This window comes from Morone saxatilis, unplaced genomic scaffold (assembly GCF_004916995.1).
Source record: "Morone saxatilis isolate NCDOM2014 unplaced genomic scaffold, NCSU_SB_2.0 Contig12, whole genome shotgun sequence".
In the NCBI taxonomy this organism is placed as follows: domain Eukaryota; kingdom Metazoa; phylum Chordata; class Actinopteri; family Moronidae; genus Morone; species Morone saxatilis.
The window spans coordinates 21,408,798-21,420,659 of record NW_023339674.1 but is presented as its reverse complement, the minus strand read 5'-3'; the positions used below and the strand labels follow the sequence as shown (position 1 = coordinate 21,420,659).

Genomic DNA, 11,862 nt, shown 5'->3' with positions numbered 1-11,862 from the left:
GGCCCCTCTGTTGAAGGCTGTTCAAAAGAAAACAAATAAAGCACTGGGTAAAAAACAACTCTTAAGATATAGACTTGGGCATAAAAATAAAATGATATATTATATTTATATTTATAGTACAATATATTTTAAAGGAACTGTGTCGTAAAAATGCTTTCCATTTGTCACATGAAATGAGAGGTAGTTTGGACTCACCTCTGTACACCGATCTGCACCTCCATGACACACCTTTATTTGGAGTAGTTGTTGTTTCTTTTGTGCAATGACTTAACAGAAACGAGTGTGGGTTAAGGTCAAATATTTTTGCCCATTTACATGTGAAAGATGAGAATGTTGGTCAAATTGTAGGTCTATCCGTTGGAAAATCCTAACATTAGAGTGACGTTTTATAGAAGCAATTGGTCTATCTGGTAGAAATTGTTCACAATAACCTAGTTTTCATGGTTTGGGTACGTCTTATAAAAATATATTATATTGCACACACAAGTCATGTATATATTTTGAAGGTTACCATCAATTCATATATATATGACTGCATTCTGTAATCATACCAACTGGACAAACGGTTTATCATATTGTTTTTACTAAAACAAATATTTCCATGCTTTAAAATAATCGAATGAAATCATAATCTTTGTAGTCTGGTTTATTCAGCAGAGGAGAGAAGAATACTGAAATATGTTACTTCATTAGACGCATACTCCTACTAACCAAAGGTCAGGGACTGGTTGGTTATTAGTATTGGTTAAAGAATGGTTTATTACCACTGATAAGTTGATACAGTGATATTAGAGCCACAGCTTCCCTAATACTGGCATAGAGTCACTGTCCTGCTCATTTCAGCATGATAATGTGAGAATTGAGCTCTTGTTTCACTATGCAGAAATTCCCTTATTAATTTCCCTACTGACTATTAATTCAAGCTCAAAAGGCAGCTTCTTTGAAGTAGTATAAGCAGCGACAGTCACGTACAAAAAATAGCAACTGACTCCAGGCCAGTACTAGAACTAAGAGCCAGTCACTGCACATAAATAAAGGTAATTATGCAGTTGGTGTTGAAAAAAAACATCCTAAAGTTGAAAATAAATAAATTACCACAGGTGGAAGAAGGATTCTGATCAGAAAGTAAAAAGGAAAAAAAAGCATTATATTTATTAAGATGATGGAGTAAAAAGTATTTTTTGCCTTGCAGCTGGAGTAACAAGTACAATGCTAAACAAGAAGTAGAATACATCCCACTGCTGTTAATTGCTGCTAACAGTATTTCCACAACAAAAGCCAACAGTAGCTGTATTTCTGCAGGCACCAACACATACAGTGGTCTTTTACAGTGGGTCAGCCCAGCAGGCTCCACCGTGAAGGTATTATGAATTTACTAAAAATGGTGGCAGTTCAGTGAGTGGGCTGGTCTGGTCTTGACTGGTTAACTTGTGTTAGCTTCTCTCACATATTCAGGAGAGTTTACAAGCTTACTGTTTGACCAGTTATACGGACTCGTATAATTCATATCAACGCAACTGATATTAGAAAACAAATTGAGGGCCGACAACGTAGCTGCCTTTGAGTGTATCCGTTCGTTTTGATTCCTAACTCGGATTTTCAGTCACCTGACCAGCAGTTCTCACGGTTGCTAAGCTGCAGTAACTGACGCATTCTCTGGGACAGGACCTCTGCTCACACCGAAGACTTCTGCCGACTTGTAACAACGGAGAACAGGGAAGGTAGCGCTGTTTTGGCACGGTGCCCCAGTACCATCATGTAATGAAACATAGTTAACTCGCATTGCCAAACGCACGGCCACCAACCTCCGCCCGGCGGAGTTGACAGTGAACGCAACGAACCCTAAAAAGCGGTTACACTGGGAGGTCAACTTGTGACTGAATTGACCAATCAGATTCCATCGTGGGCTGGTTTCAGGCTTGCACGAGGAAATTCTGGTGATTGACGTGCTCATAAAAACCTCTGGACCAATGAATGACAGAGATAGCGCAGCCTGTTTGGGAACTGTGACCAATGACATTTGAGCATGGGAGGGGTCTATTTCTTTTAACGCCTTCCCGTGACTTGACACCTTGAACAGCCAATCGACAGCGACCGTAGGCGGAGACCAACCAGGCTCTGCTCCAATCACCGTCCGGGGGCGTGGTATACGTTGACAAGGCCCGCCTATTGGCCGGTCTGCGGACTTCCCACAGACAGTTGTATGTTTCATAAAAATGCACTCTGATGCGGCAAGTAAGTAGTAACGTTATAGAGGCTTTTCTACATGAAATGACGAGCCTTCCTGGATGCTGCAGAGTTTATCGTAGAGAAGCAGACAGACGCTTTGTGTTTCTACATCTACTTCCAGCCCGTGGTCCTGTGTGGTTTGATGAGAACGAATGAATTCCGTGATATTTGCTGGTCTCTTTGTATTTGCCAGTGCTGTCTTGGGCGACAACAAAGGGAGGATAGCTAGTGTAATTCCAGTTGTTTTGGACATGCAGGAGGTTACATTTCATCCGGCAGTTTTCCTGAAGTTATTTTTTTTGTGTGGCGTTAGCAGTGCTCAGTTGAATGCAGCCGACGTTAGTTAAATTCAGGGTTTTCGATGGTAATCGGTGCGTTGTGATCTTTATATCCATCATTAATGAGGATGCACTATGCGTTTCAACTCACACTTGGGATCAATGTAAGGCCATTGTAAATAGGTCAATTTTCTGGTCAACTGCGGACTATTACAGAGAATGAAAATTGTGACGCAGTTGTGTAAAACATCTTTCAGTGCCTGCTGCAGCAGCGCTGTCCGGCTTTGCGGCACCTTTAGCAGCTGCTGCAAAACGTCTGCGCAATGCTTATGTGCCCGTGAGCATATGATGAGAGTTTTTTAAAAACAATCTAAAATGCATTCAATCAGTTGGGGTAAGTGTTGGGGGGCAGAGGGGTCTGAAAGAAGTAGTTGTTTAGTTAAGGCTTGGGAATTGTAGTTTAGGAGCCCAGCCAGCGCTGGAGGTTTCAATGGCCTCTTTGAAGGAAATGGACTACAACGCCCATACGCCCAACTCTCTAGATACTTTGTAAACTCTGTGCAAGTTGCGCGTCTGCACTGCTATTTTAGGTATGCAGCTAGTGCTGTTCTGTTCGGCTGTGTGTTTTTCTGCTTGCTTTTGGCCTCTAGGAATAACATTTGATGACAGCTTTTCAACGGGAATGTGTGGATGACATTTGGCGACAGGGTAGCATGCGTGGTCCGATATTTTCGAGTTTTGTATGTCTTTCGAGGAATGCAGAGAGTCACTCCCTCATTCGTGGGAGATATTTGTCTGTCGTTTTGTGAAGCCCTTGATGTAGAAATCAGACGAAGGTAATTTGAGCACTGTAGAGCATATACTGATCACTGCCAAAAACAAAAATGATAGGTGCTTGTTGGTGCTATGATGATGTCACCTTCTTGTACCCTTGTACGTACACGCTTGGTAGTTTGTACGTTTGATTGGGAGCAGGAGGTTGTGTGTTATGCTTGAGATTGAATTTGTGCTGTTATCTTTATCTTTTGTGGAAATAGATTTTCAGCTGAATTCCCACTTGACTACACTGGCCAGCATCCATAAGATCCACCACACCTTGCACAGGCTGGTAAATGCATATTGGCAGCTTTCATATTTTAGGTGTGTGTGCACTGTGTATGTGTGTGTCCTGCTCACAAGCATGTGTTTTGTTTTGTTTTTTGTATCTGTTTTGTTAGAACCTGACAGAAGACGTTGGACAGGATAGCCACCCCTCAGGTAATAATTCAACTGGTTGTGTGTTTCATGGTCAGAGGTAAACACTGACAATCATCCATTAAACTGCTGCCAAGACGGTATGTCCTTCTGAATTGGACTGCTGGTTCTTTGAGGGTACTTGCATGTTTTTCCACTTCCGTCCCCTAGCTTGTTGCTCTAGAGCCATGCCTCCTAGGAAAAAGAGGAGACCCTCTGCTGGAGATGACATGTCAGCCAAGAAAAGTCGCCAGGACAGGTGTGAGATCCGTTTTTTATTGAAGATTTAAAAAAAATACATATATCCACTTCAGTAGCATGCCTATAGCTGATTATCTGTCTCAGTTATACAGGGGCACTTGATTATGGTGGCTTATTAAAGAGGAATGTGTGCATAAAGTCTTTATTTTGCAATTATAATAGGAAAAGCCTTGTTAAACCACACTGACTACTTCTGTACTGCACTTGTGGCGTTGCTGCTGAGCTAAAACTTTCTTTTCATCTGCAGTGTTTTCAGAAAACATGAAACGTCACAAATCCGCGAGGAGGAGACATTTTCCAGTAAAAGATGCTTGGAATGGTTCTATGAGTATGCAGGTGAGGTATCTTATTTTAAAGCACTGCACCAGCAATCGCTCCACTCACATCATCACACGTTGGGTGTGATGATGTGAGTGGAGCGAGTTTAATGTGGGTTTACTCACATTGAACCACTGATCAGCGGTGTAGTTTCTTGGCTCCGCATGTGCAATTGATGCTGCATGTGGCTTCACACTTGTCTGTCTAAAATAGGTTGTGACGATGTGGTGGGTCCGGAGGGCATGGAGAAGTTCTGTGAGGACATCGGAGTGGAGCCAGAGAATGTAAGTGGTTTTGTTTTTGTATTGTGGTTATTTAGATTTAATAAGTCTCGCAGTGTGGTTACATCTCTATGTTGTCAATTTACTCGCACGCCACTGTTTTCTCTCTCTTGCTGCCAGTCAAACTAAGCAAGTCATTTTGACACCCTTTAGGCCGTGGTAACACTTAATAATAATAATAATACATTTTATTTAAAGGCGCCTCTCTGGGCACTCGAGGACACCGTACAACACATAAAAAATAAAAACAGTAAGAAACAAGAAACAGATAACAGATAAGATAACTTGATGGGCATTTGTCTTCATTTTTGACCTTTTTAAATCAAAATCTTTTTATTGAGCATTGCAGGGTATAACAAAAGTGTAGTGCTGTTATTAAAAAGAAATGAGTGAAAAGAGTAGAGAATGACAGCAGCTGGCAACAATGCCAACATATAAACATTAATAAACACAAACAAACAGAATTTTTTTAATGTTTTATAAAAATGAAGAATTGGCATAATAAAAGTAGTTATTCACAAAAAATGTCCAGACCTAGCTTTACTTCAAGGTCCTGTTTTACTCACTTTTATTGACACTCATTCTCTGTTTCAAGGTTTATTCAGTTCAGATGTTTTCTTTCTAAGACATGTTGCTATTTAATCTGTAGCTATAAGGATTGTTGTTTGTGCCCAGGTGGTGATGCTGGTTCTTGCTTGGAAGCTGGATGCCCAGAGTATGGGATATTTCACTCTCCAGGAGTGGCTGAGAGGCATGGGCTCACTGCAGTACGTCAGTTACCTACTTTTTTGTCTTTTTGCACGCTGTTTTCAAGACTGCTGTGTTTTGTCTGCCTTTAGCCATGTGTTTCTAGAGTGCCCTTGGTACTCGGTAAAGCAGGTATTGAAGTGTAGAGTATGTCTAAAGCACTTTTCTGATGTTGTCAGGTGCGACTCCACAGAGAGGCTGAGGAACTCACTCGACTACCTGAGATCTGTCCTAAATGACAGCACCAGTTTTAAGCTCATTTATAGATATGCCTTTGATTTTGCTCGGGTGAGTCAAGCCAAGTCTTTTCTGCAAAGATGCGCGTGTTCCAAATTTAATTTAGTCGATTTTAAATGGTAAAATCCCTGTAGGAAACAGTTGTTTGCTAAATGTCCCTGATTGAAATTCTTGTAAGGTCTTATTCAAGCCAATGTTCAGACCTCATCTTTCAGAAGGTCAAGATCATTTTCCAGTTTGACTTGGACACACACTTATCAAGTGTGTTGCCTATTTACACAGCCTGACTTTTCTCTCATGTAGACATTGAACCATGATTTAAGGAAAGCAACCCAGTCTGATACAGTGAATGAAAACATGGTGCAGTGACTGTGAGAACAGTGTTTTATTTTATTAACTGTAACAGCAGTGGGTTATAGAATTCAGACTGTTTCCTGAATTAGGCTATTGTTAATGATAATTATGTTATTAGACTGCCCCTGTGTTTAGTGTGGTTGACATTTTGCGTTTATCATGAAGCTTTGGGGGTTTTGATTGGACAGGAAAAGGATCAGAGGAGTTTGGACTTGAACACAGCCAAGTGTATGCTGGGGCTTCTTCTGGGAAAGACGTGGCCCCTGTTTCCTGTGTTTAATCAGTTTTTAGAGGTAAGCGTCATGTTCACAAATTTCCCTTCCCACATTTGAACAAATCAAAGATGTAATAAAATAGGGTTTATGTGCTGTATTAACATACGGCATTTATTTACTATTCTTCAGCAATCCAAGTACAAAGTCATCAACAAAGACCAATGGTGCAATGTTTTAGAGTTCAGCAGGACAATCAACCTGGACCTCAGTAACTACGATGAGGACGGTGCCTGTAAGTGAACACACATCTACACATAAATGTGACGACAGAGCTTCATGCTAGTGTTACACAAATCTAATCTATTATACTCTGTGTCATCCTTTTATCAGGGCCAGTTTTGTTGGACGAGTTTGTGGAATGGTACAAGGAAAGACAGATGTCATAGGTGCAGAGCAAAATGGAAAAAAAACACAACTGTGACAACAACGACTTTGAGAATCAACAACCAATAAGTAAACAATACAAAAATGGTAAAGCAGTGACAGTGGGTGCTTCCTGGTAGAGGAGGGGTTCGGGCTGTGGGTGGGCTAGGGTGGGGGCACTGGGTTTGCAGCCTGGGTGCATGCTGCCCAGAGCGCGGAGTGCTGCCATTGTTGAGTTAAGTTCCCTACCGAAGTTGCATAGTGGGCAAGCTTGCAGCAATCCCCAGTGGCATTGCTCTCTCTCACTGTGACATGTCATATTGCTGTCTGTGTTAGGATAACATGGTATCATACGTGGATGATGGAAGCAAAATGGTTTTGTGTGGGAGAACCACACCCCACCCCTCGTCTTCAGCACAGAGAAACCAACAGAAGTGACCATTCATGCATTGTGTTTGAGTCTTAAACAGGGTCACTTTGACCTGGGCACATTTAAATATTATATCTGTGCAATGAACTTGAACTTGAGCTTTTCTGGACAGATGGCACTAACTATTGTTTGTCATGTTTTGAGTCATGTAGGAATTCTTCAAGAAGCACACTGTGTCAAATGGTTGATCACAGGTTTCTGATACCTGTGTCGTTTACTATTAATTTGTGCCAGTGATTTTTTTTTTTTTCCCTCCACCCCTCCCTGCTGTTTTGCTCCAGCTAATGCTAACAGTTTGCTAACCCCTGCAAAGGCTTCAGACCTCATAACACCAAACAAATCAGCATTGCTGCTTACTAACTCTTATTACAGTACGGCGGTGAGCCACTAGTGCTCTGATCAGCATTTATTGGTCTAATGACCAATTTATGTATCTACGTTGTGTAGGTAAGAGTATTACTGTGCCTCAAAACATGGAAGTCACTTTGTGTGTCCCACACACATACCAACAAACCCAAATGTATATACACAAGTGAGAACACACACACACACACATTCATGCACACACAGACACACTGAGTGGTCAGGGATTATTTCAGGATGAATTCAGACTGTTTGGGCTGTGTTATAAGTTGACATAGAGTTACAGTAGTTGGTGTCCATTTTGTCTTGATATGTGGCATCTGTTTTGTCCTCCTTAGTCCACTGATAGTTTCAGGTCTCCTCTTACTAGTAGCATTTCTCCCAACACTGACAGTGTTAATATAACTACAGTGGAAGACCAGTGACCCTCTCAGGACGAGGTCCTTAAGGCTTGAGTAGAAAGGTAGGTTTGCTGAAAGCATTGCTTTGTGCCACCCGTAGGATCTAATCAAATCAATGGACACTGACAGTTTGGAACTGTGTGATGATGCTATGCTGTTATTTTTGCCTAGTATAATGTTCTTGTAACACATGTATAAATTTTTGTCTTTGGCTGTGGTGTGATGCTGAAATGTCAGATTTAATATTTGCATGCATGCTCCAACAGAGCCTTTTGTGAATGGATGAGATTTTTTGAAAACATTTTTCCAAACGCGTTTTTTTGTTTTGTACAGGAATTTGTGCAAGTGTTTTGTGCTTAATTTGATATTCACGATCATGTTATCTTAAATCTGATGAACAACATGATTGTGTCTATTAAGACCTGGAACACACCTGTAACCTCACGGTGGAACAGGAGTTCCCTCCTGCATTTACCACATCATACACATTCTTACACAGGCTGTAAAGCTTTACAGCAAGTATACAGGATTTATTTATTGGAAGTGCATAACTTGTTTTGCTACTTTTAAACCACACTGTCATGATACACATAAAATACACATTTGTTGTGAAAATGACATACATCAACTCTGGCATCATTGAAATCCACTGCAGCTGAACTACATGGAAAGACTCTATGGTCATTACAATGCTTCAACCATCAGCATAACATCTAAGATTGAAGTAGTTGGATTGTTTACCAAATACTGTGTAGAGACCAGTGTTTTTAGTATTCTCCCATGACAATGCAGGAGGCTGAATACCCTTGTCCCAACTGTATATATGTATGTAAACTATGTAAGTGTCTATATGTCTGTTTTCACTATAACCTATGTCTATATACATAAATAAAAGGGTTTATTAACTTACTGGCTTATAATTGGGTTCTTAAGTTAACAGTTTGTCCATAACAAAAATTATTAAGTATGATCAGTAATACTGTCGAGGTCATTACCTAGATGTATTTTGCTACAAATGAAAACTGCATTATATTTTCAGAGATATGGATTTATTAAGGTTTCTCAATAAGTGTATTAAAAATGAATGATCACAAAGATGATATGAATTCTTGCAAAATGTATTACAGGAAGACATTTCTGTCATGGATGATTTTAAGTGTGAGTGATTTAGGGAAATAAGGTAAATCTGAAAGATAAACATGGTGTCTGCTGCACTCTACAAGTCCACACAATAAATTATTAGTATTTACATTTCATTTCCAGCTTAATACATGTAAAAATAGAACATCATTCACAATATTTGTGTAATTCACTGGCCAATTTAAGATCAAGACACTTATTTTTTGTTTTTGTGTTAAGGATGCAGTGGCTTCTTAGACATGACTAATGTTAATGTTTGAGGAGTCAAAATAGACTGCCAGTTTTTGTGATGTAACTGAAGAAGGGTCAGATACCTCTGTCTTACTGCTTTGTTGCAGATAGGATCTGGTGCCTTCCGACCCTTGTTTCATACTGCTCTGTGGAGACCTCCATGTAAAACCTATTGCCTCATCTGGTGGTGGTGTTGCTGGAATAGGAGGTGGAGCCTCACATGGTGGTTCAATACCTCCAAAGTCATGCCTCCTGTAGCGGGGAATACCATACAATAAATCTGTAGCTCTTATCTTATCTCCTAAAGAAGAGGAAACATGTAATTGTGTCAGTGGCTGTTTAGTCATGGGTTTGATTTCCTCCTCTGACGTCTGATAGTTAAAAAATGTGTCAACTTTTTGATTATGGTCATCAAAAAGAGAAGATGCACCCTTATCTAAATTTTCAGCTTGTATGTCCCACTTTCGTCTCTCCAATGAAATGGCCTTTATGGCACTGAGGCCTTTCCTTTCCCTCCTGTCCTCAGGTGCAGCCCTTAAAATCTCATTTGTGCTGCTGGGTAAGTTGTCAAACTTGTTAAGAACTCTACTACTACTGGCACTAAGAGATGTGTATTTATGCATTAATGTCCCATCTGCTTTCTCTCTGTCTTGTTTTATTTTATCATCGGTTTTACTACTGGAGTAGTTGAGGGAATCAAGAGGGGGAAGTTCTGGCTCTGCAGGTTGAGCCTGCTGTGGTGTCGATAAGCCTACATCCAGGCGTCTCCTCGGACTGGAAATAGAAAGGTCAGACTGCTGACGACCGACGCCACTCCACCTTATCTCAGGTAGCAGGTCTGTGGTGTGTCTGGACTGCTCGATCCTTCTCTTTACTATATCATCAAAGCTCATACTGGAAACTCTCTTTGGGGCAAGAGATGCATTTGTACTTCCCACAGTAGGGGATGGACCTTCTTGTGCAACAGTTACCATTTTAGCTCCTGTATGTCTTTGATGTGTGTGGTCTAAAGTTTGGCCACTGTGCAAGTTACTCAGCTGTGATGAATCTTTGAAAATTACGCGCTTGTAACTGATTAGAGAGTCATCATCTGTTATTCCTGACATATTTGATGCATGTCTGCTTTGTTTTGCAGTGTATCCTGTCACCTCATTTTCGTTTTCGCTGCAGGAAGATGGGGAATTACTTGGCCCTGGTAATGGTGCCTTGACATTCATACGCCTCTTAATGCGCGGGACACCAAGACTCAGGTCAGGAACACTGTTCTCTATCATCTCATTCTCACTGTTGCTGCTGGATGATGCTTCCCTAAGTAATGGTGCTCTTATATCCAAAGCCCTCCTGACATGAGGGATATTGGAGAGACTCAAATGAGGCTGCACTGAGTCAGACTTGTCTTCGTCTTTTGATGTATGGCTTTTGATCTCTACCCTGGCTTTCCTCTTCACCTCCTCAGTTTGGTTCTGTGATTGATCCAGTTTGTTATTGACAGCTTGGGCCACATACAGGGAGGTATGAATCTGGGATGTTTGTTTGTCAGTAACAGGCAGCAAAGATTTTCCCCATTCCTTAACTGCATGGTCTGTTGATGCATCCTTGTTATCACTGCTGGAGGAGGAATCAGGCAGTTGCTGTAATGGTGGTGTACCAGGTGCCATTTCTACTTGCCTCCCAACTACCCTTTTCTTTTGTCTTGTTTGACTGCTTTTACTCCCAGTCCCATTTTCACTGCTGGAAGAGGAAGGGGAGTCAGGTGGAGGCGATGAGGGCAGGTTTGGTGGTTCATGTGTATGCAATGTGATTTCAAGACGCTTTCTGAAGCGGGAGATACCAAGATTCATTGTGGCCCATCGTGACTCAAGTTCTGGATTTATCTCTGGTTTTGTATTGATGTTGTCAGTTCTTGTTTTGTTCCCCATATCATCTGTAATAACTGTATACTTTTCTAATTTGATATTTTGGTCTGTCTTTGGACTGCGAGAAGTATGTATGATCTTTGGAGATCTAATGAACTCCTTTTCCGTGGCCTTTGATATGGCATATGCTCCCAATCCTACTGTAGCATGGTCTCTGTTCTCATCCTCACTATCGCTTCTGGAAGAGGTTGATTCAGATTGCGGTACTTTGATATCAAAACGTCTCTTAATGAGGGGGATACTCATATTCAAGTCAGGCAATTTTGTACCTGGTTGATGACTTGTAATCCCCACATCAGTTCTGTCCCTCTCCACTTTCACAGGTAGGTCTGTAGTTTCACTCTCATTACTACTGGAAGATGACTCATGTGAAGGTGAAGGTGCCCTGATATCCAGGCGTCTTTTCAAATGGGGGGCACTGCTAAGACCCAATTGAGGCCATCTTGAATCTGAATCTGGTTCCACTGTTGTCGGGTGGTTATTTAAATCTTCCATACCTTTCTCTTGCTCATCTGAGCTGCTTGATAAATAAGTGGAACTCATTTTGATAGCTTTCTCTTTCTTTCCTTCCACTGTAGTTTTCGTACTCCCACCACTTAATAATAAATTAGGGGGTGGTAATGGGGCTTTGATGTCCAAACGTCTCTTGATGCAAGTAATATTACCAAGATCTACAACAGGCCACTGTGTTTCTAGATTATCACTTACTGTTTTGTTCTGAAATGGACGCTTTGCTATTCCCACTGTGTCTGGCCTCTCCTTTATTTGGTGTGTTGTTTCCTCCTCACTGTCACTACTAGAAGAT

The 11,862-nt window shown here is 41.1% G+C and overlaps 1 protein-coding gene across 2 annotated transcripts; it reads left to right on the top strand.

Moving 5' to 3' along the window:
- Positions 1–2,162: 2,162 nt before the first annotated feature.
- On the top strand, positions 2,163–8,679 carry dcun1d4 (DCN1, defective in cullin neddylation 1, domain containing 4 (S. cerevisiae)). Of its 2 annotated transcripts, none has more exons than XM_035653179.1 (11): positions 2,163–2,235; positions 3,545–3,615; positions 3,725–3,764; positions 3,912–3,999; positions 4,249–4,337; positions 4,533–4,603; positions 5,276–5,367; positions 5,527–5,635; positions 6,127–6,231; positions 6,343–6,445; positions 6,544–8,679. In XM_035653179.1, exons 1-11 carry the CDS (start codon positions 2,217–2,219, stop codon positions 6,597–6,599), a joined length of 843 nt encoding a protein of 280 aa, XP_035509072.1. In that variant the 5' UTR covers positions 2,163–2,216; the 3' UTR covers positions 6,600–8,679. The 2 variants fall into 2 exon arrangements, with proteins under 2 accessions (XP_035509072.1, XP_035509073.1); XM_035653180.1 differs by lacking the exon at positions 2,163–2,235 and adding an exon at positions 2,259–3,343.
- The last annotated feature ends 3,183 nt before the right edge of the window (positions 8,680–11,862 follow it).

What these genes read in the sequence shown, in the direction of transcription:
- dcun1d4 (XM_035653179.1), top strand. An exon ending in ATGCCTTTGATTTTGCTCGG is followed by an intron (nt 5,636 to 6,126) that starts GTGAGTCAAGCC and finishes TTGATTGGACAG; the next exon opens with GAAAAGGATCAGAGGAGTTT. An exon ending in TGTTTAATCAGTTTTTAGAG is followed by an intron (nt 6,232 to 6,342) that starts GTAAGCGTCATG and finishes ACTATTCTTCAG; the next exon opens with CAATCCAAGTACAAAGTCAT.